At 50.0% G+C, this 27,460-nt stretch overlaps 1 protein-coding gene across 3 annotated transcripts in view; it reads left to right on the top strand.

Moving 5' to 3' along the window:
• RFX2 (regulatory factor X2) overlaps positions 1 to 23,787 on the top strand; it is a 52,142-nt gene extending 28,355 nt beyond the window's left edge. For all 3 annotated transcript variants that reach the window (XM_083421513.1, XM_083421512.1, XM_083421514.1), the window contains 12 exons: positions 4,123 to 4,304; positions 4,865 to 4,984; positions 6,769 to 6,884; positions 8,813 to 8,931; positions 10,442 to 10,557; positions 13,063 to 13,214; positions 15,309 to 15,406; positions 16,600 to 16,749; positions 19,326 to 19,534; positions 20,368 to 20,521; positions 21,779 to 21,821; positions 23,052 to 23,787. In XM_083421513.1, the coding sequence (XP_083277639.1) occupies positions 4,123 to 4,304; positions 4,865 to 4,984; positions 6,769 to 6,884; positions 8,813 to 8,931; positions 10,442 to 10,557; positions 13,063 to 13,214; positions 15,309 to 15,406; positions 16,600 to 16,749; positions 19,326 to 19,534; positions 20,368 to 20,521; positions 21,779 to 21,821; positions 23,052 to 23,161 (1,569 nt within the window). In that variant the 3' untranslated portion in view covers positions 23,162 to 23,787. The remainder of the gene's footprint in view (positions 1 to 4,122; positions 4,305 to 4,864; positions 4,985 to 6,768; positions 6,885 to 8,812; positions 8,932 to 10,441; positions 10,558 to 13,062; positions 13,215 to 15,308; positions 15,407 to 16,599; positions 16,750 to 19,325; positions 19,535 to 20,367; positions 20,522 to 21,778; positions 21,822 to 23,051) is intronic.
• The last annotated feature ends 3,673 nt before the right edge of the window (positions 23,788 to 27,460 follow it).

Here is a 27,460-nt window from a genome sequence, read left to right as displayed (position 1 = left end):
TGAGCTGCAGTTTTCCCCCTATAAACCAAGCCGCCTGTTTTAGCCCCTGTGCTTCCGAACGAAGGACTGATTTGAAAGGAAATGGTGGGATGCTACCATGGACAAGCCAGGCTGTGGAATCATTTAGTTCAGTGTTTCCCGCACTGGCTGGCAGGGGCTCTCCGGGGTTCCATGTAGGGGTCTCCCTCTTAACCCTACTGGGGATCCTAAAGGTTGAAATCTTGGATCTTCTGCATGTGTGATGGCAGGCCGCCTAAGACACAGCAATGGCTAAGCTGCCCATTGACGCCACAAACATTAAGCTTGTGTGGCATATTAACTGCTTTGTATGTGCTGCTGGGTACCGATCAATCACTTGTACCAGGGGCGCTGGTGGCGCTGGGGTCTAAACCACTGCGCCTCTTGGGCTTGCCGATCAGAAGGTCGGCGGTTCGAATCCCCGCGACGGGGTGAGCTCCCATTGCTCTGTCCAAGCTCCTGCCAACCTAGCAGCTCGAAAGCACACCGGGGCAAGTAGATAAATAGGTACCACTGCGGCGGGAAGGTAAACGGCGTCTCCATGCACTCTGGAGAAGCGGTTTAATCCTGCTGGCCACATGACCCGGAAAGCTGTCAGTGGACAAATGCCGGCTCCCTTGGCCTGTAAGCGAGATGAGTGCCGCCTTTTTTACCTTTACCGCCGTCTTTTACCTTTACCTTTTAAAAATATTACTTGTACCCCACCCACCCGACAGGGTTGTCCCAGCACCTTTGGGCAGCTTCCAACATAATAAAAACACAGCAAATAATAATAATATTCTTATTTATTCCCCAGCCACTCTGGGCGGCTTCCAACATAATAGAAAAACAGCAAATATAAAACATTTAAAACTTCCTGGCTGCCTTCAGATGTCTCCGGAAAGCTGCGCAGTTGTTTATCTCCTTTGACATCTGACGGGAGGGCGTTCCACAGGGCAGGCACCACCACCGAGAAGGCCCTCTGCCTGGTTCCCTGCAACCTCACTTCCCGCAGGGAGGGAACCACCAGAAGGCCCTCGGAGCTGAACGATGGGGGTGGAGACGCTCCTTCAGGGATACTGGGCCAAGGCTGTTTATGGATTTGAAAGGCCAGCACCAACACTTTGAATTGTGCTCTGAAACGTACTGGGAGCCAATGTAGGTCTTTCAGGACCAGTGTTAGATGGTCTCAGCAGCCACTCCCAGTCCCCAGTCTACCTGCCGCATTCTGGATTAGTTGTAGCTTCCGAGTCACCTTCAAAGCTTTGCTTCTGGTCCACTGCTCCTTCCAGAAATGCCTCCCTTATTCGCAGCCTTCCCTGTCTTCCGTCGCAGCAGAACCTCCTCTGCTTGGCTCCTCTTTCTGTCCTGTCCTGAAGTGGTGCCCGTTCTTGCTACCTGCCAAGTTAACTGCATGCTCCTTCGCCCTTCACAGAGCTCTTGGTAGCTTCTCTCAGTTGTTGGGTTCAGGGGAGGAAGAGCAGGGGGCAACGCAACAGTTGTGGGGCAAGAAAGAGCTGCGGTGTATTGCAGCGTGTGTGTTATCGAGCAGACTCTGAACTTAGCTCAGTCTGAATGAGGAACGGCTTGCCTTATGAGGGACGGCCAAGGGAGCTGGGCATGTTTAGCCTGGAGAAGAGGAGGTTAAGGGGTGATATGATAGCCATGTTCAAATATATAAAAGGATGTCACATGGAGGAGGGAGAAAGGTTGTTTTCTGCTGCTCCAGAGAAGCGGGCACGGAGCAATGGATCCAAACTACAAGAAAGAAGACTCCACCTAAACATTAGGAAGAACTTCCTGACAGTAAGAGCTGTTTGACAGTGGAATTTGCTGCCAAGGAGTGTGGTGGAGTCTCCTTCTTTGGAGGTCTTTAAGCAGAGGCTTGACAACCATATGTCAGGAGTGCTCTGATGGTGTTTCCTGCTTGGCAGGGGGTTGGACTCGATGGCCCTTGTGGTCTCTTCCAACTCTATGAATCTATGATTCTATTCTATGAAGCCGCCCTATAGCATGTTAGGCTCGGGGTTGGGGAACTGTTTTAGGCCTGGCAGGCAAGATCTTCATCTCCCTTCTTCCGTCCCTGCAGGTGCCCCCCCCCCAATTGGCAAAGTTGAACAGTGGGTAGAGAGGCCAGCCCCTCGCCAGCATGTTTCCTGCATGAAACACTGGCAAATCAGCACCTGGCAGCACCTGCTTCATCGGTGCATGAATTGGGGGGTGCGGGGGGCGTGTGAGGTTTTAGTCTGGCCCTGAATGGTTTCGTGGGCCCAGTTGGATGCCCCAGTAGGGATCGAAGCTTCTGCATTCAAGATCGTACTTGCTCCACCGCTAAGCTGCCGTTTTGCGTGGCGACTTCCTGCCTCCCCCCAATGAAATAAAGACACAGGACACAAGAATTCAGGTTAATGGCTCAAATTAGGCCACAACTGATTACAGGAATTGAGCGGTATTGGCTTAGGCATTGGTCCTAACTAATAACCGGCTAGAAGCCGGAAGGGTTAATCACCGGGGGAGGAGTCCTGCTGAGGCACGTCAACTAGGCCTCACCCCGGGCGTCACCGCGTGGTGGCGTGCCGTGGGTCCATACCTCCCTAGGCTTAGGACAAGGCCACGCCCCCCGGAATCCTTTACCGGACTACCCTTGCCTGGGGGAAGGTGATGGCGCTACCTCCCCCCCCATTCATTTGCATAACAATAGGACAGTACCCCCACCAATGCCTAACTGCTGCAGCAGCAGAGGAAAAGAGGAGGAGCCTCGGCTGCGGCAGGTTTAAATAGCTGAGGCCCCACCCCCGGAGCCAGCCGATTGGCTGGCCCGGGGTATGACACGGGCAGGGATTCCCTTAGGTATCACGGGGGCTGGAGCCAGCCCCCACGAATGTGGGGAAGGGGCGTGACGCCCGCAAACCCACCTCCTATGTTTATTGCGGAAATTCAGGTTTCGTCCCTTGCAACAACAGAAAAAAATTGGCCTACCCAACCATTTTGGGGACCTGCGATCAGACCGTAGCAGAATTTATTTTATTGCATGAAATTTCTTCGGCGATCCCTCGTTAGCCGAGTAAGATTGCCTTCCATAAACACGGTTTTAACAGTGAGTCCGTAAGTGACTGTGGAGGCCAATTCTGGATCCACACGTCCTTCCACAGTGGGGACATAGGTTTCCGGGCAGGAGTTGATCACGGTGAGGGTTTGCCAAGCGTGCCTTCCTCCTAGCACGTTTCTCCCTTGCGTCCTGAGTTCGAGTGTCTTCAAGGCCCATGACGCCTTTGGTCAAGGTAGTTCTCCAACGTGAAATTTATACAGCATGAAATTTATACACCCCTCAAAGCGGTTTGCAGAAGATAACAGCTGCCTTTTGTGCGTTTGCTTGGTGGTAAGGGGGAGACGTTCATAATAATAATATAATAATAATTTATTATTTGTACCCCGCCCATCTGGCTGGGTTTCCCCAGCCACTCTGGGCGGCTTCCAACAAAGATGAAAAATACACTAAAATGTCACATATTAAAAACTTCCCTGAACAGGGCTGCCTTCAGATGTCTTCTGAATGTCAGGTAGTTGTTTATCTCTTTGACATCTGGTGGGAGGGCGTTCCACAGGGCGGGTGCCACTACCAAGAAGGCCCTCTGCCTGGTTCCCTGTAACTTGGCCTCTCGCAGTGAGGGAACCGCCAGAATGCCCTCGGAGCTGGACCTCAGTGTCCGGGCAGAACAATGGGGGTGGAGACGCTCCTTCAGATATACTGGACCGAGGCCGTTTAGGGCTTTAAAGGTCAGCACCAACACTTTGAATTGTGCTCGGAAACGTACTGGGAGCCAATGTAGGTCATAGAATCGAATCATAGATTTGTAGAGTTGGAAGGGCCCCTGTCGATCATCTATCCCAACCCCCTGCAATGTAGGAATATTATCTGCCCCATACAGGGATCGAACCCACAATCTTGGGGTCATCAGCACCACGCTCTAACCAACTGAGCTACCCTAGTGCTCTCTTTTATGTTTGGTTCCAATTGCGTCCTCTGTGGGAGCTGTGCGCGTGCGAACGAGCGGGACCCAGAATACCAAACCCTCTTAAATTCTCTCTTCCCCCTTCTCTCCCTTTGAAAAATAAAATCTGCAGCTTCAGTGGCTGCTGGACAACTATGAGACGGCCGAAGGTGTCAGCCTGCCCCGCAGCTCTCTCTATAACCATTACCTGCGCCACTGCCAAGAGCACAAGCTGGACCCCGTGAACGCCGCGTCCTTTGGGAAGCTGATCCGCTCCGTCTTCATGGGACTGAGGACCCGCCGGCTTGGCACAAGGTTTGCGGGGTTGCGGCAGAGGGGGCTTAAGAGGCCTCTGCCAACATGGGGCTCGATCTCCCTTCAAAACCCCTGAGGACTGGAAACTTAGCTTTATTTCTAGGGACTCAGCAGTGGAGGGCATACTCTCCAAGCCTGTGCAGCCCCCATTGTCTCTAGGCAGGGCCGCGAAAGACCCCATGAGAGCTGCAGAAAGGCAGTATTTGCAGTGCCCAGCTAAATGGACCCTAATCTGACTTGGCGTAAGGCTAATCTGACTTGGCGTAAGGCTACTTCCAGCGTTCTTATTTAAAGCCAGCCCTTTGTTTTTGGAGACTGAGAACTAGAATCCTGCTGGGGTGGGGAGGGTTAAGGAAGGACAATTAATAATAATAATAATAATAATAATAATAATAATAATAATAATAATAAAAAATAATATTTCCCCAGCCACTCAATTTTTTCCCCTTTATTCCCCCCCCCAAAAAAAACCAGGTGCGCCCTATGGTCCGGTGCTCCCTATGGAGCAAAAAATACGGTAGGTTGTTGTTGTTTTGACTTAACCAATCTTCTCCCCTCAGGGGAAATTCCAAATACCATTACTACGGTATCCGCCTCAAGCCGGACTCCCCGCTCAACCGCTTGCAGGAAGATGCTCAGTATATGGCGATGAGGCAGCAGCCCATCCACCAGAAACAAAGGTATTTGATTTTCCAAAAATGTAAACATACAACAAAACCATTTCCAAATCTAATTACTGGGATTACTCTGAATCTCCTGACTTCTCCCCATCCCTTTCAACTGCATATCGATACTTCTCCAATTTTCCATCTTCCTAGATTATCTATACATTCTGTTAACATTACAGGTGTGTTTAAAATCCTGCTAATATATTTTTTTTAACCATTTTTTATTCAAAATTAAAACAAAACATATTATCCAGAAACATATCATCCTTATTTCCCCCCCCCCCATTTTCCCTCCCTCCCCCCACAAAACCCACCCACCCTCACCCCCCGACTTCCCTCAGTTCCAGTCTTTGGTTTCTCTAAGAATGCTGTTTTCTGCATGTTACAAAGTTGTATAGATCCTCAAACTGTTTAGCTGATTATTATCAGTAAAAAAAGTTTGTGAATGTTTATTCAAAGCCAGCCAAGGAGTCCAGTTCGCTTTGTTGCGTCTTCAAATACTTTGTAAAGGGTTCCCATTCATCTTTAAAGTCACAGTTATCCTTGTCCCGTAGCTTATATTGTCAATTTTGCCAGTTCTGCATAGTCCATCAATTTTTCTTGCCATGATTCTTTAGTTGGGGTTTCTTCAGTCTTCCATCCTGGTGCTATTAAAACTCTCGCGGCCGTTGTCACATACATGAAGATGTTTTTCAGCTTTTTAGGCAGATCTTTCCCATTGTCGCATATCGATACTTCTCCAGTTTTCCATCTTCCTAGATTAGCTATACATTCTGTTAACATTACAAGTGTGTTTAACATCCTGCTAACATTTTGGCCTATTTACAATGGTTTTGTATATACATTGCAAACATTTCCCATTCTTTTTAAAATTTCTTGTCTTCTCAATTCCTGAGAAGAATCATAGCAAAACTCTGGGGGTTTTTGTGTGTTCCTGGTTGTAGCCACTGGCCAAGAAGGCCGCCTGTGTTTGAACCAGAACCTTGATTTTGCTCAGAAGCAGCGCTCAAACCAAGATGCAGCCGTCGTTCGAAATACATACAGTGGTGCCCCGCAAGACGAATGCCTCGCAAAACGGAAAACCCGCTAGACGAAAGGGTTTTCCGTTTTGGAGGTGCTTCGCAGGACGAATTTGCTATGGGCTTGTTTCGCAAGACGAAAATGCCTTGCGATTCCTGGGGTTTTTTTCCCTCCCCCCCTTTTTCCCAAGCCCCTAAGCCGCTTAAGTACATGTCATGCATGTACTTTGAATGTTGCCGTTTTCCCAACCAAACAACGTGCTTGAGGTGTCTAAAAACGTGTGCGTTAGCGAAAACTGCATGCAGGAATGCGCTGCGCTAGCAATGCTTGCAGAAAAAGAAGGTGTGTCATTAGGAGAAATGCCACCTCAAAATGCTGCAACAGATGTTTGCCGTGACTTTAATAATAATAATAATAATATTAATTTATACCCCACCCTTACCAGCCAAGGCCGGGCTCAGGGCGGCTAGCAAGCAATAATAAAAACAAGTTGAATGAATACAACTTAAAAACAAGATTAAAATACAACATCAAAATATTGAAACATTAAAATGCAGCCTCATCACAGGAGGAGAAAGGAAAAAAGAAAGAGGGGGAGGGAATCAAATTGGCTCCAAGCCAAAGGCCAGGCAGAACAACTCTGTCTTACAAGCCCTGCGGAAAGAAACCGGATCCTTTAAAAAAGGAGAGAAATAATCCAAAGCGATGAGGAGATTTGGAGCGGTGTTGAAGAAGTGGAAGTCTCAGTTTGACGCTTTCGTCCCTCCCGACCGCAGGTACAGACCTTCGCAGAAGTTGGACGGCCTGGCGGAGACCGGTTCGAACAGCAGCCTTCACTCCACGCCCGAGCAATCCGTTGCTGCGCAAAGCCAGCACCACCAGCAGTTCATTGGTGAGGAGCTATCTAATGCCAAGTTTGCAGGTTCGATCCCTGTATGGGGCGGCTGCGAATTCGTGCATTGTGTGTGGGGGGGTCAGACTCGATGATCCTTGCAGGTCCCTTCCAACTCCATAATTCTATGATTAGGGAATCAATAATGGTGGGTGTGTGTCTGTATAAATAATGTGCGTATGTAAAGGTAAAGGGACCCCTGACCGTTAGGTCCAGTCGTGGCCCACTCTGGGGTTGCGGCGCTCATCTCGCTTTATTGGCCGAAGGAGCCGGTGTACAGCTTCCGGGTCATGTGGCCAGCAGGACTAAGCCGCTTCTGGCGAACAAGAGCAGCGCACAGAAACGCCGTTTACCTTCCCGCCGCAGCGGTACCTATTGATCTACTTGCACTTTGATGTGCTTTCGAACTGCTAGGTTGGCAGGAGCAGGGACCGAGCAACGGGAGCTCACCCCGTCATTGCGGGGATTCGAACCGCCGACCATCTGATCGGCAAGCCCTAGGCTCTGTGGTTTAACCCACAGTGCCACCCACATGCCTAATGTGCGTATATACAGTGTCGGATTTACGTATAAGCTAAACAAGCTATAGCTTAGGGCCCCACTCTCTTGGGGGCCCCCAGAAAATTTAAAGGATGTACATTTCCAAAATAGAAGATAAAAAACGAATAAAATAAAACCTACATACAGCAACAGCGTTCTGTGTTGTCTAGGTTCCTATGATGTAAGTAATGGGCCCCGCCTGCTATCCTGCTCCCTAAAATACCGTATTTTTTGCTCTATAAGGCTCACTTTTCCCCTCCTAAAAGGGGAAATGTGTGTGCGTCTTAGGGAGCGAATGCAGGCTGCGCAGCTATCCCAGAAGCCAGAACAGCAAGAGGGATTGCTGCTTTCACTGCGCAGCGATCCCTCTTGCTGTTCTGGCTTCTGAGATTCAGAATATTTTTTTTCTTGTTCTCCTCCTCCAAAAACTAGGTGCGTCTTGTGGTCTGGTGCGTCTCATAGAGCGAAAAATACGGTATCACTGGTTTGCTCCTTTCTATATATAGGGTGCCTACCTTATAGATAGAGGCACCTCTCATCTCAATTGCTTTCAAACTTTAGGGTAAAAAAACAAACGTTAATATGTCTGGAGGGTGGCAACACGAGAACTGGGCCTTCTCTGCAGTGGCTCCCTGTCCGTGGAATGCTCTCCCCAGGGAAGTTCACCTGGCGCCTTCATTATACACCTTTAGGCGCCAGGCAAAAAGGTTCCTTTTTAACCAGGCCTTTAGTTAATTTGATTGACATCCTATGCCCTTTTAAAATGTGGGGTTTGGGGGGGGGCTGTTATTGGGTTGTTGTCTTTATTTTGATTATATATTTTGTGGCTTTATATTTTGATTTTGTTCTGTGAACCACCCTGATACCAATGGTATCTCTGGGTATAGAGTGGCATATAAATTCTAGTAATACAGTGGTGCCTCGCAAGACGAAATTAATTCGTTCCGCGAGTCTCTCCATCTAGCGGTTTTTTCGTCTTGCGAAGCAACCCTATTAGCGGCTTAGCAGATTAGCGCTATTAGCGGTTTAGCGGCTATTAGCGGCTATTAAAGGCTTAAGGGATTAGTGGATTAGCTGCTAAAAGGCTATTAGCGGCTTAGCGGCTTAGAAAAAGGGGGTGGGGAGTGGAAAAAAATCTCAAGACTCGCAAGACATTTTCATCTTGCGAAGCAAGCCCATAGGGAAATTCATCCTGCGAAGCGCATCGAAAAACGGAAAACCTTTTCGTCTTGCGGGTTTTCCGTCTTGCGAGGCATTCGTCTTGCGGGGCACCACTGTAATAATAATAATAATAATAATAATAATAATAATAGTCCCCCCTCCAAAAAAAATCCACCAGATGCCACAATTTTCTTCCTTCCCCCTAACGTTTTCTCCCTGCCCTGCAGACGTCACCCACATCCTCCCTGCTTTCCCAGCCCTCGATCTGGAAAACGTGCTCCTTCAGGAAGGAATCGACGCGAGCGACGTCAAGACTCTTCAGGTCCTCTACAGGCGGCATTGCGAGGTGATTTTAAAGCCGGTTTATCGATCTCCAGTGAATGACACTTACAAAGAGAGAGAGTGAAGGATGCAAAAACGAAAATCGTAGCTCGCCGCCCACCCCAAGGCGGATCAATCTGGTTAAGTTTGCCAAAGGCGGTTGCCATTCTTCAGGGTCCTTAGTAAAGTGCTTTATAAAAGGGTGCCGTATTTCATCTACATACCGTATTTTTCTGTGTATAAGACGCTCCCGTGTATAAGACGTCCCCTGCTTTGGGGGACTCCAAATTAAGAAAACACCCCTCAGCACTATAAGGCGAGCCCCAATTTTAAACCTCATTTTTTGGTTAAAAAAAAACCTAGCCTTATACACGGAAAGATACGGTAATTTGTATTATTCAGGTTTCATTTCACTTTTAATTTGTATACCGCCTTTCTATACAGTCGTACCTTGGTTCTTGAACGGAATCCGTTCCGGAAATCGGTTCGACTTCCGGAAATGTTCTGAAACCGAGGTGTGGCTTCCGATTGGCTGCAGGAATCTCCTGCACTCAATCGGGAGCTGTGGAAGCTGCGTCGGACATTCAGCTGCCAAAAACCGTTCACAAACCGGAACATTCACTCCCGAGTACCAAGGCGTTTGAGATCCAAGGTACGACTTGAAGGTACCTCGGGTTACAGACGCTTCAGATTACAGGCACTCCTGTCTTCCACAACTAGAGGTACCACTGTATATATATACAGTGGTACGTCGGGTTACATACGCTTCAGGTTACAGACGCTTCAGGTTACAGACTCCGCTAACCCAGAAATAGTACCTTGGGCTAAGAACTTTACTTCAGGATGAGAACAGACATCGCGCAGCGGCAGCAGCGGGAGGCCCCATTAGCTAAAGTGGTGCCTCAGATTAACAACAGTTTCAGGTTAAGAACGGACCTCCAGAATGAATTAAGTTCTTAACCCGAGGTACCACTGTATTGCTATACACTTTACAAGCTGAAAGAACAACAAAGATTGTGTATGTTATAAAAAACAATCTCTTTATAACGATGTGATCTCTCGGGTAGTTTTCCTAATGCATCAGTAGACCATATGCTCTTTTTCCAAAAGAGAAATACAGTGGTACCTCAGGGTACATATGCTTCAGGTTACATACGCTTCAGGTTACAGACTCCGCTAACCCAGAAATAGTGCTTCAGGTTAAGAACTTTGCTTCACGATGAGAACAGAAATCGTGCTCCGGCGGCGCGGCAGCAGCAGGAGGCCCCATTAGCTAAAGTGGTGCTTCAGGTTAAGAACAGTTTCAGGTTAAGAACGGACCTCCGGAACGAATAAAGTATTTAACCCGAGGTACCACTGTATATTTCTTCCAGTCTTCTGTAAATCTCTGGTCCCGCAGGTTTCGAATCCTTCCTGTCGTTTTATCTAATTCAGCGTAGTGCATTAATTTTTGTTTGCCATTCTTCTTTCGTCGTAATCTCTTCTTGCTTCCATTTCTGGGCTTTGCCGCGCTACTTTTCCCTCTCTCCCCCCAGGCGAACGTGGATGTCGTGATGAGCCTACAATTTCCTTACATCGAGAAGCTATGGCAGTCTTTCTGGAACTCGGAGTCCCACTCGAGCGAATCGGCCTCTGCTGCCGTCCCTTCCAGGTAAAACACCACGCTGCGCAACCTTCCTTCCGCACAACAACAACCAAAAGAATTTCGTTGAAAATTCTACACATTAAAGAAGAGTACATTCCCTACTTCATCTCACAGTCAAAAACCGACGGCCACACGGTTTGTGTGCCTCCTGAGCAAAGGAAAACCCAACACTGTGTCTGTAAGAACTCGATTGATAAGCAGTTTATCATCTCCCCACCCCCTCAATAAATAATGAAACTGAAGCTTCCCGGCTGAATTTTGCAAAATGCTTGTATTTTGCATTACGTGTCGTGACAGCTATGACCTCAGCTGGCCATGAGAATTCCCCGCCCTTGGCTTTAAAAGTGTGTTGGCGGAATAATAATAATAATAATAATAATAATAATTTTTTATTTATACCCCGCCCTCCCCAGCCAAGGCCGGGCTCAGAGCGGCTTGCAAGCAATAATAACAACAAGATGAATGATTACAACTTAAAAACAAAAGTAAAATACAACATTGAAATAATGGAACATTAAAATATTAAAATGTAGCCTCATCGCAGGAGGAGAAGGAAAAGAAAAAAGAAAGAGGGGGAGGGAGGGAATCAAATTGGCTCCAAGCCAAAGGCCAGGCGGAACAACTCTGTCTTACAGGCCCTGCAGAATGCGTGAATCGTTACATTGCCGCTTTGTACAATACAGTTATAACTTATTTTTTTGCAACCTCATGTTCCTGCAGCTTAGTTAGACGAGCTTTGGCCTGAAAACCAAAGGAATGAACTGTCGCTTCTAAATCTTTTTTGGGGGGGAAAGGTCACCCCGAAATCAATGAATCGATTTTTGTATATGTAACTGCATAATGCATTATGTAATTATGCACGATAATCATAATTGTGTACAGGAAAAACAGAGCTTGCAGATTTTCTAAGACACGTACGACGCTTTGTACAGATGACATAATATTTACCGTATTTTTTGCTCTATAAGACTCACTTTTTCCATCCTAAAAAGTAAGGGGAAATGTGTGTGCGTCTTATGGAGTGAATGCAGGCTGCGCAGCTATCCCAGAAGCCAGAACAGCAAGAGGGATTGCTGCTTTCGCTGTGCAGTGATCCCTCTTGTTGTTCTGGCTTCTGAGATTCAGAATATTTTTTTTCTTGTGTTCCTGCTCCAAAAACTAGGTGCGTCTTATGGTCTGGTGCGTCTTATAGAGCGAAAAATACGGCAATTTGTTAATTAAATTTTCAGTTTTACAATTTAAAATACTCACTTAAACATCTTTAAGATATCAATGACTTCCCCTCTTCTCTTTCCATGGTTCGTTTTCCATATCATAAATCCCTGCGTATTTTAGAAAATCTAAACCATTCAGTATTCCATTATTGCACCCATCAAAACTTAGTTGCACTGTTGAATTTATCTTAATGCTGCCAGTGTTTTCACATAGTACATCCCTTTTTATGGCTTGGAATAAATCAACGTTGCGTATGGTTTCAATATTTCTGACAGGTTCTTGAAGTCATTTTCATCGAGTTACATATACAGTGGTACCTTGGTTTGCAAACAGTTTTGGATTACAAACACATCAAACCCGGAAGTCCGTCTCCCAGTTTGCAACCTTTTTTGGATTACAACCCATTTTCTTTGGATTACGAACAAATTTTTTTTGGAGGCCCCATTGGCGAAAGCGCGCCTTGGATTACAACCTGTTTTGGTTTACAAACGGACCTCTGGAACCGATTATGTTTGCAAACCAAGGTACCACTGTACAGTGATTCAAACTTTTCATTTTGGGGTGACCTTTTTTCACAACGGAGAAGAATTAGTCCCTTTTTCAGTGTTGCTAAGCAGGAGTACATCCCTTTATGATACAGGAAATTGGATTTTTTTGGGGGGGGGGGGAGTCAAAAAGTTGCAATCCTAATGTGCAAACTATGTTTTGCAAGGATATCATTGCGGGTGCAGCTTCTCACTGTGAATCCCCTTCCTTCCTCGCTCCAGCACTAGCTCAAAAAGCCACCTGGCATCCCTAGCTTGTTCTTCTCTGTTGTCCCCCTTCCTGCCTTCATGGGACGTGGGTGGTGCTGTGGTCTAAACCACTGAGCCTCTTGGGTTTGCCGATCATAAGGTCGGCAGTTCGAATCCCCACGACGAAGTGAGCTCCCGTCGCTCTGTCCCAGCTCCTGCCAGCCTAGCAGTTCGAAAGCACACCAGCGCAAGTAGATAAATAGGTACCGCTCCGGCGGGAAGGTAAATGGTGTTTCTGTGTGCTCTGGCTTCCGTCACGGTGTCCCGTTGCGCCAGAAGCGGTCTATCCCTGCTGGCCACATGACCCAGAAAGCCTTCTGCGGACAAACGTCTACTCCCCCGACCTGAAAGCGAGATGAGTGCCGCAACCCTACAGTCACCATGGACTGGACTTAACCACCCAGGGGTCCTTTACCTGCTTTCCTCCACCCCGAGTGCCCCCTGTGTTTCAAATTTTGGTAGCCGAGGGGCTGCTAACCCTCGTCCTTGTCCCTCCCCGCAGCGAAGAGCCCTGCGATGCCCTCGTCCCGAGGCACAAGCTGATCGCCATGTGCAAATACGTCCCCATCATGAAATGGATGCGAGGCTGCGACCACATCTTGTACCAGACGCTTGTGGAGATCCTCATCCCAGATGTTCTCCGGCCTGTTCCCAGTGAGTACAGAGTGGGGAGGACGCCGCTAAATCCATCTCTCTCTCTCTCTCTCTCTCCCTCCCTCTCCCTTTCTCTCAAGGCTCCTTCTTGCTCTTTTCATCTGCTTAAAGTGCCTAAATTATTTTCACCCTATGCAAGGGACATTTCCGGTTCCTTAAGGAGGCAGAGCATCAGCCTTGCATCATCATCATTATTATTATTATTATTATTATTATTAGCTTTCATGTGCATGCACACTTCTTCAGATACCATGCACATGAAAACTCATACCAATAACAAACTTAGTTGGTCTCTAAGGTGCTACTAAGGGACGCAGGTGGCGCTGTGGGTTAAACCACAGAGCCTAGGGCTTGCTGATCGGAAGGTCGGCAGTTCGAATCCCCGCAATGACGGGGTGAGCTCCCGTTGCTTGGTCCCTGCTCCTGCCCACCTAGCAGTTCGAAAGCACGTCAAAGTGCAAGTAGATAAATAGGTACCGCTCTGGCGGGAAGGTAAGCGGCGTTTCCGTGCGCTGCTCTGGTTCGCCAGAAGCGGTTTAGTCCTGCTGGCCACATGACCCGGAAGCTGCACGCCGGCTCCCTCAGCCAACAAAGTGAGATGAGCGCCTCAACCCCAGAGTCGGCCATGACTGGACCTAATGGTCAGGGGTCCCTTTACCTTTACGGTGCTACTAGAAGGAATTTTTTTTATTTTGTTTTTCGACTATGGTGGGTGGCGCTGTGGGTAAAACCTCAGTGCCTAGGACTTGCTGATCATAAGGTCGGCGGTTCGAATCCCCGCGGCGGGGTGAGCTCCCGTCGTTCGGTCCCAGCTCCTGCCCACCTAGCAGTTCAAAAGCACCCTTAAGTGCAAGTAGATAAATAGGTACCGCTTTATAGCAGGAAGGTAAATGGCGTTTCCGTGTGCTGTGCTGGTGCTGGCTCGCCAGATGCAGATTTGTCACGCTGGCCACGTGACCCAGAAGTGTCTCCGGACAGCGCTGGCTCCCGGCCTCTTGAGCGAGATGAGCGCGCAACCCTAGAGTCGGACACGACTGGCCCGTATGGGCAGGGGTACCTTTACCTTTACCTTATGGCAAACCAACACAGCTACCTACCTGTAACTAATAATAATAATAATAATTTATTTAAACCCTGCCCATCTGGCTGGATTTCCCCAGCCACTCTGGGCGGCTTCCAACCGAATATTAAAAACACAATACAGCATCAAACATTAAAAAAACTTCCCTAAACAGGGCCGCCTTCAGATGTGTTTTAAAAGTAAGATAGTTGCTTATTGCCTTGGCATCTGCTGGGAGGGCGTTCCACAGGGCGGGCGCCACCACCGAGAAGGCCCTCTGCCTGGTTCCCTGTAACCTCACTTCTTGCAGCGAGGGAACTGCCAGAAGGCCCTCGGCACGTGCAGAACATCCCAATCCTCAGGCTGTCTGGGGCGGGATCAGGGGTGTAGTAAGCTCCTGCCTGAAACCTTGGAGAGCTTCTACCAGTCAGAGTGGACAGTACTGAGATAGGTGGTCCCCACTGGACTCAGTATATAATAAGAGAGCTTCCATATAAGAGATCCTGGATAGCTCAGTTGGCTAGAGTGTCGTGCTGATGACGCCAAGGTTGCAGGTTCGATTCCCGTACGGGACAGCTGCATATTCCTGCATTGCAGAAATGATCCCTTCCAGTTCTATGATTCTAAAACCTGAGCTCAGCAGCTCTCCTCCCTCCTGCAGTTTCCAACATCTGGAATACCGTATTTTTCGCTCTATAAGACGCACCAGACCACAAGACGCACCTAGTTTTTGGAGGAGGAAAACAAGAAAGAAAATATTCTGAATCTCAAAAACCAGAACAGCAAGAGGGATCGCTGCGCAGCGAAAGCAGCAATCCCTCTTGCTGTTCTGGCTTCTGGGATAGCTGCGCAGCCTGCACTCGCTCCGTAAGACACACACACATTTCCCCTTGCTTTTTAGGAGGGAAAAAGTGAGTCTTACAGAGCAAAAAATACGGTACTTCCTCCGGCAGCAGAGAGAGACCACAGCTGTTGTGGCCAGAAGCTACCGGAAGCCGCATCTTCCCCAAATTGACCTCGCTTTGTCCCCGCAGGCACGTTGACCCAGGCCATCCGCAACTTCGCCAAAAGTTTGGAAGGCTGGCTAATGAACGCCATGAGCGACTTCCCCCAGCAGATCGTCCAGACAAAGGTAAGCAGCGGATACAGCAAGTTGCAACCCTTTCTTTCCTGCTCTAGTTATCTCTCGCTTGGACTACTGCAATGCACTCTCCGTGGGGCTACCTTTGAAGGTGACCCGGAAACTACAACTAATCCAGAATGCGGCAGCTAGACTGGGGACTGGGAGTGGCCACCGAGACCATATAACACCGGTCTTGAAAGACCTACATTGGCTCCCAGTACGTTTCCGAGCACAATTCAAAGTGTTGGTGCTGACCTTTCAAGCCCTAAACAGCCTCGGCCCAGTATACCTGAAGGAGCGTCTCCACCCCCATCGTTCTGCCCGGATGCTGAGGTCCAGCTCCGAGGGCCTTTTGGCGGTTCCCTCATTGCGAGAAGCAAAGCTATAGGGAATCAGGCAGAGGGCCTTCATGGTAGTGGCGCCCGCCCTGTGGAACGCCCTCCCACCAGATGTCAAAGCGATAAACAGCTACCTGACATTCAGAAGACATCTTAAAGCAGCCCTGTTCAGGGAAGTTTTTAATGTGTGACATTTCAGTGTATTTTTGGTCTCTGTGGAAGTAGCCCAGAGTGGCTGGGGAAACCCAGCCAGATGGGCGGGGTAATATAATGTTGTTGTTGTTGTTGTTGTTGTTGTTGTTGTTGTTATTACAGTCTGAACAGCTTTGGGGCAGCTGTGTTTGGAACCGGTCCCTAGGTCCTCACAGCCTAGCCTCAGTTATCCAAACCCCTAGCAATTGACTGGGGTTTTTGAAAGCGGATTTTCCGGCAGCACAAATTTCCTTTCTTAAGGAAAACTTTTTTTCAAAGTTTCAAAAAGAGAAAACAGTTTACCTTCCCGCCAGAGTGGTACCTATTTATCTACTTGTACTGCATGCTTTCAAACTGCCAGGTTGGCAGGAGCAGGGACTGAGCAACGGGAGCTCACCCCGTCGCGGGGATTCGAACCGCCAACCTTCCGAGCGGCAAGCCCAAGAGGCTTAGTGGTTTAGACCACAGCGCCACCCGCGTCCTCCCCTCCCCCCCCCCACATTTTTATATTTACCTTTGTATAAATTTAATAAATAAATGAAGCACGACTCCACGTCTCTTGCATTTCATCCGCTCTCTGCTTCGCGTTCTCCGAGTTTGGCCTCACTTTATGTTTCTCTCTCTCTCTCTCTCTTGTCCCCAATCCCTGTCACCACCTCCCGGACACACCAGGTGGGTGTGGTGAGCGCCTTTGCACAGACTCTCCGCAGGTACACCTCCCTCAACCACCTGGCGCAGGCGGCTCGCGCCGTCCTCCAGAACACCTCGCAGATCAACCAGATGCTCAGCGACCTCAACCGGGTGGATTTTGCTAACGTCCAGGTGAGCCGGAGCATCGCAGCATCATAGAACTATAGTGATCAGGTGGGATTGCTATGGGGAATTATAACAAACATAGAGTAAGCCATCTGTGTCAGCAATGAAAGCATTGCGTTGACTGGGTTTAAACTATTTTGATATGATTCTTGATCAATCCACACCTCTTCCATTTATCTTTCTGGACAAGTCACGTACACACTTAGACGGGCAGGCATCCTGGGTCCTCAAAGACAATGGGCAGTTTCGTAGATGTAGCTTTTCTGATATGTTAATCTCAGGGTGTTAATCTTAGGGCCAGGAAACAGATCTCACATGAAGGTGATAACGATCACTGTCCTCCTGGCCATCCTTCTTATCATGTGTACTGATTGTTTATGACCTCCGGGGTTGCTGAATACAGTCCTTTGTAGTTTTCATTCATTTACCCAAAAGTATGCATGCCTAACTAGTGTTTGTGGTTTAACTTTGTCCCCACGTGGGGTTTGTTGAAATGCTCAGAAGAAATCTGATTGGTTCTTATGGACATTCTGTAAAAAGTTCTTTTGTGAATAAAACGACCTGGGCCGAGGGGTAGAGAGACACAGAGAGATTATTATACGCACCCTTCCCAGAGTCTTGCTGGTTCAAGCCTCTGTGTGTATTCTTATTAATCAGAGCTCAATCCTTCCTTTACTTTGAGAACGCCTCATAGAATCATAGAATCACCCATTCCCACCACCCTTCTGAGTAATACCCCTCCCCACCCTCTCACTATATAGAAGGGTCTGGTGACTTCTATTTCAGTGTATCTGAAGAAGTGTGCATGCACACGAAAGCTTATACCCAGAGCAAACTTAGTTGGTCTCTAAGGTGCTACTTGGGACTTGGGTGGCGCTGTGGGTAAAACCTCAGTGCCTAGGACTTCCGATCGCATGGTCGGCAGTTCGAATCCCCGTGGCGGGGTGAGCTCCCATCTTTCGGTCCCAGCTCCTGCCCACCTAGCAGTTCGAAAGCACCCCCGGGTGCAAGTAGATAAATAGGTACCGCTTTACAGCGGGAAGGTAAACGGTGTTTCTGTGTACTGCGCTGGTGCTGGCTCGCCAGAGCAGTTCGTCACGCTGGCCACGTGACCCAGAAGTGTCTCCGGACAGCGCTGGCCCCCGGCCTCTTAAGTGAGATGGGCGCACAACCCTAGAGTCGGACACAACTGGCCCGTACGGGCAGGGGTACCTTTACCTTTAAGGTGCTACTAGAAGGATTTTTTTTTATTTTGTTCCTCCTTTTCCCCTTTTGTTTTTATGCTCCATCACTGGGGCTCCCCCATGCTGGCAGAGCTGAGCACCCGTGCTTGAGCATAATCAGCCTAGGGCCCTCGTACCTGCAAGACCGCCTCTCCTGGTATGCCCCACGGAGGACCTTACGGTCTGCAATAATAACATCCTGGAGATCCCCGGCCTCAGGGAGATTAGGCTGGCCTCGACCAGGGCCAAGGCCTTTTTGGCGTTGGCCCCGGCCCAGTGGAACGCTCTGCCACAAGAGATCAGGGCCCTGCAGGGTTTGACATCTTTCCGCAGGGCCTGTAAGATGGAGTTGTTCTGCCAGGCCTTTGGTCAGGGCTCAGCCTGACTCCCCTTTTTGTATAAGAGCTAGTACGAAAGAGGCCTCCCAGCATTCTCACAGGCCCATATAAGATCAGCGTACACAGTTGGGCCTGATGAGCATTTACGGTTCCCAACCAAAATCCTGCAGAAAGCCATCTAATTCAGATTTTAACTTTTACCCTGACTTGTTTTTAAGAGGTGATTTAAGTATTGTTTGATTTTAAATCAATGTTTATATTCGATGTTCACCGCCCTGAGCACGGTCTCGGCCGGGGAGGACAGGATACATGTAAAAGTTTATCCTTTATTACAGTGGTACCTCTGGATACGAACGGGATCCGTTCCGGAGACCCGTTTGCATCCTGAAGCAAACGCAACCCGTGTCTGTGTGCGTTGCAATTCGCCGCTTCTGCGCATGCGCGTGACGTCCTTTTGACCGTCTGCGCATGCGCGAGCTGTGAAACCCGGAAGCAACGCGTTCCATTACTTCCGGGTCGCTGCGGAGCGCAACCCGAAAACGCTCAACCTGAAGCAACTTCAACCCGAGGTATGACTGTATACAGTGGTGCCTCGCAAGACGAAAAGAATCCGTTCCGCGAGTCTCTTCGTCTTGCGGTTTTTTTTGTCTTGCGAAGCAAGCCCATTAGCGGCTTAGCGCTATTAGCGGGCTTAGCGGATCAGCTGATAAGCGGCTTAGCGGATCAGCTGTTAAGTGGCTTAGCGGCTTGGGGAAAAGGGGGGGGGGAGGAAAAAAACCCCGCAGGAACTCGCAAGACATTTTCGTCTTGCAAAGCAAGCCCACAAGAAATTCGTTTTGCGAAGCACCTCCAAAACGGAAAACCCTTTCGTCTAGCGGGTTTTCCGTCTTGCGAGGCATTCGTCTTGTGGGCACCACTGTATGTACACCTTTCTTTCTTTCTTTCTTTCTTTCTTTCTTTCTTTCTTTCTTTCTCTCTCTCTCTCTCTCTCTCTCTCTCTCCCTCTCTTTCCCCTGTCCAGGAGCAAGCCTCGTGGGTGTGCCAGTGCGAGGAGGGCCTGGTGCAGAAACTGGAGCAGGATTTCAAGCTGACCCTCCAGCAGCAGAGCTCTTTGGACCAGTGGGCCAGCTGGCTGGACAACGTGGTGACCCAAGTCCTGAAGCACCACGAGGGAGGAGCCGGCTTCCCAAAGGCCGCCAGACAGTTCTTGCTGAAGTGGTCCTTCTACAGGTCAGGCCCTGTTGCCACCCGGGGTCAAAACCCCAGCTGCTATCATAGAATCATAGAGTTGGAAGAGACCACAAGGGCCATCGAGTCCAACCCCCTGCCAAGCAGGAAACACCATCAGAGCACTCCTGACATAGGGTTGTCAAGCCTCTGCTTAAAGACCTCCAAAGAAGGAGACTCCACCACACTCCTTGGCAGCAGATTCCACTGTCAAACAGCTCTTACTGTCAGGAAGTTCTTCCTAATGTTGAGGTGGAATCTTCTTTCTTGTAGTTTGGATCCATTGCTCCGTGTCCGCTTCTCTGGAGCAGCAGAAAACAACCTTTCTCCCTCCTCTATGTGACATCCTTTTATATATTTGAACATGGCTATCCTATCACCCCTTAACCTCCTCTTCTCCAGGCTAAACATGCCCAGCTCCCTTAGCCGTTCCTCATAAGGCATCGTTTCCAGGCCTTTGACCATTTTGGTTGCCCTCCTCTGGACACGTTCCAGTTTGTCAGTGTCCTTCTTGAACTGTGGTGCCCAGAACTGGACACAGTACTCCAGGTGAGGTCTGACCAGAGCAGAAGACAGTGGCACTATTACTTCCCTTGATCTAGATGCTATACTTCTATTGATGCAGCCCAGAATTGCATTGGCTTTTTTAGCTGCCGCGTCACACTGTTGGCTCATGCCAAGTTTGTGGTCAACCAAGACTCCTAGATCCTTTTCACATGTACTGCTCTCAAGCCATGTGTCACCCTTTCCTTCTGACCCCCTGCGTGCTGCAGCAAGTTAACTCTGCATCGCGTTGATAGCGGGTTTTGTGTGTGTTGTGTGTTGTCCCTCGACAGCTCCATGGTGATTCGAGACCTCACCCTGCGCAGCGCTGCCAGCTTCGGCTCCTTTCACCTGATCCGCCTGCTGTACGACGAGTACATGTTCTACCTGGTGGAGCATCGCGTGGCTCAAGCGACGGGGGAGACGCCCATCGCCGTGATGGGAGAGGTGAGGGTGGGTTGAGCCTCCTCCGAGAGGAGCCAAAGACTAGGAAGCTGCCCTGGGTGTGCCCACAGGGCTGCGCAAACCCAGAGGGTCATTGCAATAGGCTTGAACTGCCTTGCCCCGGTGAGCAACCTGCCCACTGAATTCTGCACCAGCTGAAGTTTCTGGGAGCCAGTGTGGTGTAGTGGTTAAGAGTAGTGGACTCGTAATCTGGTGAACCGGGTTCGCTTCCCCGCTCCTCCACCTGCAGCTGCTGGGTGACCTTGGGCCAGTCACACTTCTCAGAAGTCTCTCAGCCCCACTCACCTCACAGAGTGTCTGTTGTGGGGGAGGAAGGGAAAGGAGAATGTTAGCCGCTTTGAGACTCCTTCGGGTAGTGCTAAAGTGGGATATCAAATCCAAACTCTTCTAAACCATCTGAGAAAAAAAAGAGTTTGCTATGAGTTATATGGGTTCAGCTTAGGAGCGGGTGGCGCTGTGGTCTAAACCACTGAGCCTCTTGGGCTTGCCAATCGGAAGATCGGCGGTTCGAATCCCTGCGAAGGGGTGAGCTCCCGTTGCTCGGTCCCTGCTCCTGCCAACCTAGCAGTTCGAAAGCACACCAGTACAAGCAGATAAATAGGCACTGCTGTGGCAGGAAGGTAAACGGCATTTTTGTGTGCTCTGGTTTCTGTCATGGTGTCCCGTTGTGCCAGAAGCGGTTTAGTCCTGCTGGCCACATGACCCGGAAAGCCGTCTGCGGACAAATGCCAGCTCCCTCGGCCTGAAAGCGAGATGAGCGCCACAACCTCATAGTCGCCTTTGGCTGGACTTAACCATCCAGGGGTCCTTTACCTTTTTTACCTTTACCTAGGGTCCTCCCACTCCGACAACGGATCAAAATAAATGCTGTTCGTTTTGTGTAATAAAATTGGCTTATTAGAATTGTCGGTTGGTAAAAAAAAAAGAAGTATCGGGAGATAACTTGCGAGGGAGCCCCCCGTGATTTTGACCACCAAAGGGTTTAATCCGGCACTGGTCTCAGAGATCAAGCTGCTTGGCCTCAGGCAGTCCTGAAAGTACACCGGACCCGAATCGCTTAGGGCGTTTTTGCAACACAACTAGAGCTTTGACCCATGAGCAGTTTTGGACGCTCCACAGTTCGGGGGGGGGGGGGTATTAACAAGGGAGCAGTGGGGAATTGATGAGCAAAGCGGGGGGAGGGAGGTGTTCTCCAGATTTGCTCACAACCAAATGCCCCCCGTCCTTTTTCTTTTGCAGTTCAGCGACCTGGCCTCCATGTCTCCAGCCTTGCTCGATAAAGGTATTTCTTGCCTCAAATCTCCTCTTGTCTTTGCTCCTTCCGGTCATGGGCCATGTAGGGAGGGGGTTGGGGCTGAGTTGATTAAATACTTGCGGGTGGCGCTGTGGGTTAAACCACAGAGCCTAGGGCTTGCCGGTCGGTAGGTTGTTGGTTCGAATCCCCATGACAGGGTGAGCTCCCGTTGCTCGGTCCCTGCTCCTGCCAACCTAGCAGTTCAAAAGCATGTCAAAAGTGCAAGTAGATCAATAGGTACCACTCCAGCGGGAAGGTAAACGGCATTTCCGTGAGCTGCTCTGGTTCGCCAGAAGCGGCTTAGTCCTGCTGACCACATGACCCGGAAGCTGTACGCCGGCTCCCTCAGCCAGTAAAGCGAGACGAGCGCCACAACCCCATAGTCGGTCACGACTGGACCTAATGGTCAGGGGTACCTTTACCTTTTTATCCCGCTTCTGCAGCAACAAAGGCTGAGCTAAAAGCAGCTCACAAGAACTGTGGTGCTCTTGACGGACAACTGCCATAATGTCCAACACGATAGCATATGGAATCGTGGGGTTGTAGAATCCAACCCTCAGCAATTGCTGGACAAACAACCAATCCATCAAAGCAATTACCGTATTTTTCGCTCTATAAGACGCACCAGACCACAAGACACACCTAGTTTTTGAAGGAGGAAATTCTGAATCTCAGAAGCCAGAACAGCAAGAGGGATCGCAGTGAAAGCAGCAATCCCTCTTGCTGTTCTGGCTTCTGGGATAGCTGCGCAGCCTGCATTCGCTCCATAAGACGCACACACATTTCCCCTTACTTTTTAGGAGGGAAAAAGTGAGTCTTATAGAGCAAAAAATACAGTAATGCAAGGCATAGTAACTATTGCCAGGATGCTTCCCGGTCACAACAAAAAGTAGATTAGCTGTTCTCCAATGCGTCGCTTCTCAATTCACAGTACATGAATTATAGACACTTGCAGAAAACAATACGTTGATAAACCGTTTGGGGGGGCCGTTGGGTCATTGGTGGCTGGTTGGAGAAAAGGGGGGGGGGGGATGGCAGCTGCAGGGTCTCGCAACCCGGAGCCTGCGGCTTGTATTCAGCTACGCTCAACTCGGAGCGAACCTGCTAGAATGAGCGGACCGAAGTCAGCCGTGCCCATTCATTCCGGTGGGTCTGCTCCAAGTCGCGACTCCTGCTGGACGCAGCCCTGTGACTTCTGTCTGTCCTCTCTCCCTGCAGACGACATCAGCGACCTGGGCAGCGAGGCGGAGGCGGATTCCCGATGCGCCGGCGAGCCCCTCGTGAAGCGCGAACGCAGCGATCCCGGCCCCTCGCTGCAAGAGATCTAAATAAGAGTTGGCACGGCGGGAGACGCCCAACTCCCGTCGCGTTCCGGCTCCGGAAGCAAACGTTTCCAAAGCTTTCTGGAAACCCCCCAAAGGCTGGGTTTCCACCTCCTCCACAATCCGAGTGCCTCTTAGCTCCTCGTAATGTTTACTTGTCTTCACAGACGGGGTCCCTGGCGGCTGCCCGCTCAGCTGCGCGGGCAAAAACTGGCCCAGTTGCGGCAAAGGGAATCAGCGGCCAGCTCTTTCCTTCCGATGGGGGGGGGGGTGCCTGGCCCCTTCTGCCCTGAACGTGGAGCTTTCTGTCTGTCTGTCTGTCTGTCTGTCTGTCTGTCTCTCTCAATTCCCCTCTCCCTCGTATCCTCGTGCTCTTGGCCTTAACTGACTCTTTGAATGGATTGCGGAACCCGCGGAGACCGGATGCTTGGTTGGCCGTGACAGCCCCAAACCCAGCCATTTCCTCTAGGGTTCCCTAGATTACCACTGTGATGCAGCTCTGCTTGCCCCCCTGAAAAACCCCTTTCCTTTCCACTGCGCCTCGTGGGGAGGCAGAGGTTGGGGGGGGGCCTCTGGTCTGCCCCCCCCCCGTGCTTCCCCCTACTTGCCAAATAAATTTACAATGTGGCACATAGCCTGTTGTGGTTCTTCTTTTAAATTGCTCCCTGGTGGAAGGGATTTCGCCCGCCCCGCTGGCCGGATGTGCGTTGCGCCCCCATTCTGCGCACCGAGGCGTTGCAAGCGAGACAGGTGTCGTTCTTGGGGGTCCCACAACCAGCTCAGGCTGAACGCATCAAAGCTGGGAATTGTGCAGTTTTTAAAGTGAGGGTCTTGGCAGCTGAGCAGAGGGCAGGGCACTCCTTGGTTGCGGCTGGTCCTGTCTTGAAGGAAAAGGCAATGCCCACTGGAGGTAGCAGGGGGAGAGAGATGCACATTAGAAGAGAGGAGAGATTGAAGAGAAAGGTGGTTGGAGGATGGATGGCGGCAACAGATCCAGGTTGAATCCTAACAAGACAGAAGTGCTGTTTTGGGGGGACTGGAGGTGGGCAGGTGTGGAGGACTCCCTGGTCCTGAGTGGGGCAACTGTGCCCCTGAAGGACCAGGTGCACAGCCTGGGAGTCGTTTTGGACTCACTGCTGTCCATGGAGGCACAGGTCCATTCTGTGTCCAGGGCAGCTGTCTCCCAGCTCCATCTGGTACGCAGGATGAGACCCTCTCTGCCCACAGACTGTCTTGCCAGAGTGGTTCATGCTCTGGTTATCTCCCGCTTGGACTACTGCAATGCGCTCTATGTGGGGCTACCTTTGAGGGTGACCTGGAAACTGCAACTAATTCAGAATGCGGCAGCTAAAGTGGTGACTGGGAGCGGCCGCTGAGACCAAATAACACCTGTCCTGAAAGATCTACATTGGCTCCCAGTACGTTTCCGAGCACATTTCAAAGTGTTGGTGCTGACCTTAAAAGCCCTAAACGGCCTTGGTCCTGTATACCTGAAGGAGTGTCTCCACCCCCATCATTCTGCCCGGACACAGAGGTCCAGCTCCGAGGGCCTTCTGGCGGTTCCCTCCCTGTGAGAAGTGACGTTACAGGGAACCAGGCAGAGGGCCTTCTCGGTGGTGGCGCCCACCCTGTGGAATGCCCTCCCGCCAGATGTGAAGGAAATAAGCAGCTATCTTCTCTTTAAAAAACATCTCAAGGCAGCCCTGTTCAGGGAAGTTTTTAATATTTAACGCTGTATTGTTTTTAATACCCCTGTGGGAAGTGACGTTACAGGGAACCAGGCAGAGGGCCTTCTCGGTGGTGGTGCCTGCCCTGTGGAACGCCCTCCCATCAAGGAAATAAACAACTATCTGACTTAGAAGACATCTGAAGGCAGCCCTGCTTAGGGACGTTTTTAAAGTTTTATGTTTTATTGCGTTTTTATTCTGTTGGAAGCCACCCAGAGTGGCTGGGGAGGTCCAGCCAGATGGGCGGGGCATAAACAATAAATAATTATTATTATTACACCTGCACCATGAACCACAAAGGATCCTTGCAGAGCTGTGATTCCCAGCACTCTTAAATTACGGTCCCCAGGATTTTTGGGGGTAGGGGAAGCCATGTGCTTTAAATGCATGATGCAGGTGTGACCCAACGTAAGAAAGTAAAACTTACAGAGGTCTGGCCACTTCTGTCTCTTGTCCTCCTCCCACCCCACCCCTGACACACAAAGTGGCCCCGAAAGAAATGTGCCCCTGTGGCTGATGGGAAGCCTTTTCCCCTTCCATGAAGCACTTTTTTGGGCATCCACCTAAGCTGCTCCTGGCTGCAGGCGGACCAGGTGAGGATCTGGGACTTAAAAACTGTGGCCTCTTGTTTCCCACAGATTTTGCACTGTACCGGTTTTCCTGCTTGGCCGCTGTTGAGCCATTGGCCGGCAAGAAGTGTGGGGTTCTTCTGAAACCAAACTTCCAAAGAGAGCCAGTCTGGTGTAGTGGTTAAGAGCAGTGGACTCGTAATCTGGTGAACCGGGTTCGCTTCCCTGCTCCTCCACCTGCAGCTGCTGGGTGACCTTGGGCCAGTCACACTTCTCTGAAGTCTCTCAGCCCCACTCACCTCTCAGAGTGTTTGTTGTGGGGGAGGAAGGGAAAGGAGAATGTTAGCCGCTTTGAGACTCCTTCGGGTAGTGATAAAGCGGGATATCAAATCCAAACTCTTCTTTTTCTTCTTCTTCAGAAGGCATTGAGACATTTCTCACTGAGGGAGCGGGAAGGGTTGGGGAGCAAGTCACCATCGGATAAAGACAGTTTCCAGGGAAAGTTTTGATGTGTGGCACTGAACCAATAAAGGTAAAGGGACCCCTGACCATTAGGTCCAGTCGTGGACGACTCTGGGGTTGCAGCGCTCATCTCGCTTTACTGGCCGAGGCAGCCGGTGTACAGCTTCCGGGTCATGTGGCCAGCATGACTGAGCCGCTTCTGGCGAACCAGAGCAGCGCACGGAAACGCCATTTACCTTCCCGCTGGAGCGGTACCTATTTATCTACTTGCACTTAGGGGTGCTTTCGAACTGCTAGGTGGGCAGGAGCAGGGACCGAGCAACGGGAGCTCACCCCGTCATTGCGGGGATTCGAACTGCCGACCTGATCGGCAAGTCCTAGGCTCTGTGGTTTAACCCACAGCGCCACCCGCGTCCCAATATAACCTCCCAATTCATGCATTTCGGCTAGGAACCGTAACTTGCAGTTAACTAGAAAGTGAATGAAATAAAAATGGATCCTTTTCTACATACACTAAATACCACTGCCTAGTGTTGGGAAAGATGGAGGGCGCAAGGAGAAGGGGACGGCAGAGGACGAGATGGTTGGACAGTGTTCTCGAAGCTACCAGCATGAGTTTGACCAGACTGCGGGAGGCAGTGGAAGATAGGAGTGCCTGGCATGCTCTGGTCCAGGGGGTCACGAAGAGGCGGACACGGCTAAACGACTAAACAACAGCAACAAAGTGTGGAGCTAGGGAATATGTGGTTTTCCTGAAGTCATATTACAGCTCCGCTCGTCCCTAACCATTAGCTGTGACGACTGAGATTACAGTGGTACCTCGGGTTACATGCGATTCAGGTTACAGATGCTTCAGGTTACATACTCCACTAACCCAGAAATAGTGCTTCAGGCTAAGAACAGAAATCATGCTCCAGCAGTGCGGCGGCAGCAGGAGGCCCCATTAGCTAAAGTGGTGCTTCAGGCTAAGAACAGTTTCAGGTTAAATACAGATCTCCGGAACGAATTAAGTACTTAACCCGAGGTACCACTGTATTCAATTTATATGCTGCCCTATTCCCCGTAGATTTCAAGGTGGTTGTTGGTAGGAGGGGGTCCAGTCTAATTCTGCTGTAACTAAGCTTAAAATTGTGTAAGGTGAACTATTGTGCCTCCCTTCTGTGTTGTCATTTAGTCGTGTCCGACTGTTCGTTACCCCCTGGACCAGAGCACGCCAGGCACTCCTGTCTTCCACTGCCTCCCGCAGTTTGGTCAAACTCATGTTGGTCGCTTCTGTAACACTGTCCAACCATCTCGTCCTCTGTCGTCCCCTTCTCCTTGCGCCCTCCATCTTTCCCAGCATCAGGGTCTTTTCCAGGGAGTCTTCTCTTCTCATGAGGTAGCCAAAGTCTTGGAGCCTCAGCTTCAGGATCTGTCCTTCCAGTGAGCACTCAGGGCTGATTTCCTTCAGAACGGAGAGGTTTGATCTTCTTGCAGTCCATGGGACTCTCCAGAGTCTCCTCCAGCACCAGAATTCAAAAGCATCAATTCTTCGGCGATCAGCCTTC

This window comes from Podarcis tiliguerta (assembly GCF_965153285.1).
Source record: "Podarcis tiliguerta genome assembly, chromosome: 18".
NCBI classification, from domain to species: Eukaryota; Metazoa; Chordata; class Lepidosauria; order Squamata; family Lacertidae; genus Podarcis; species Podarcis tiliguerta.
This window is presented reverse-complemented; position numbering and strand designations above follow the sequence as displayed.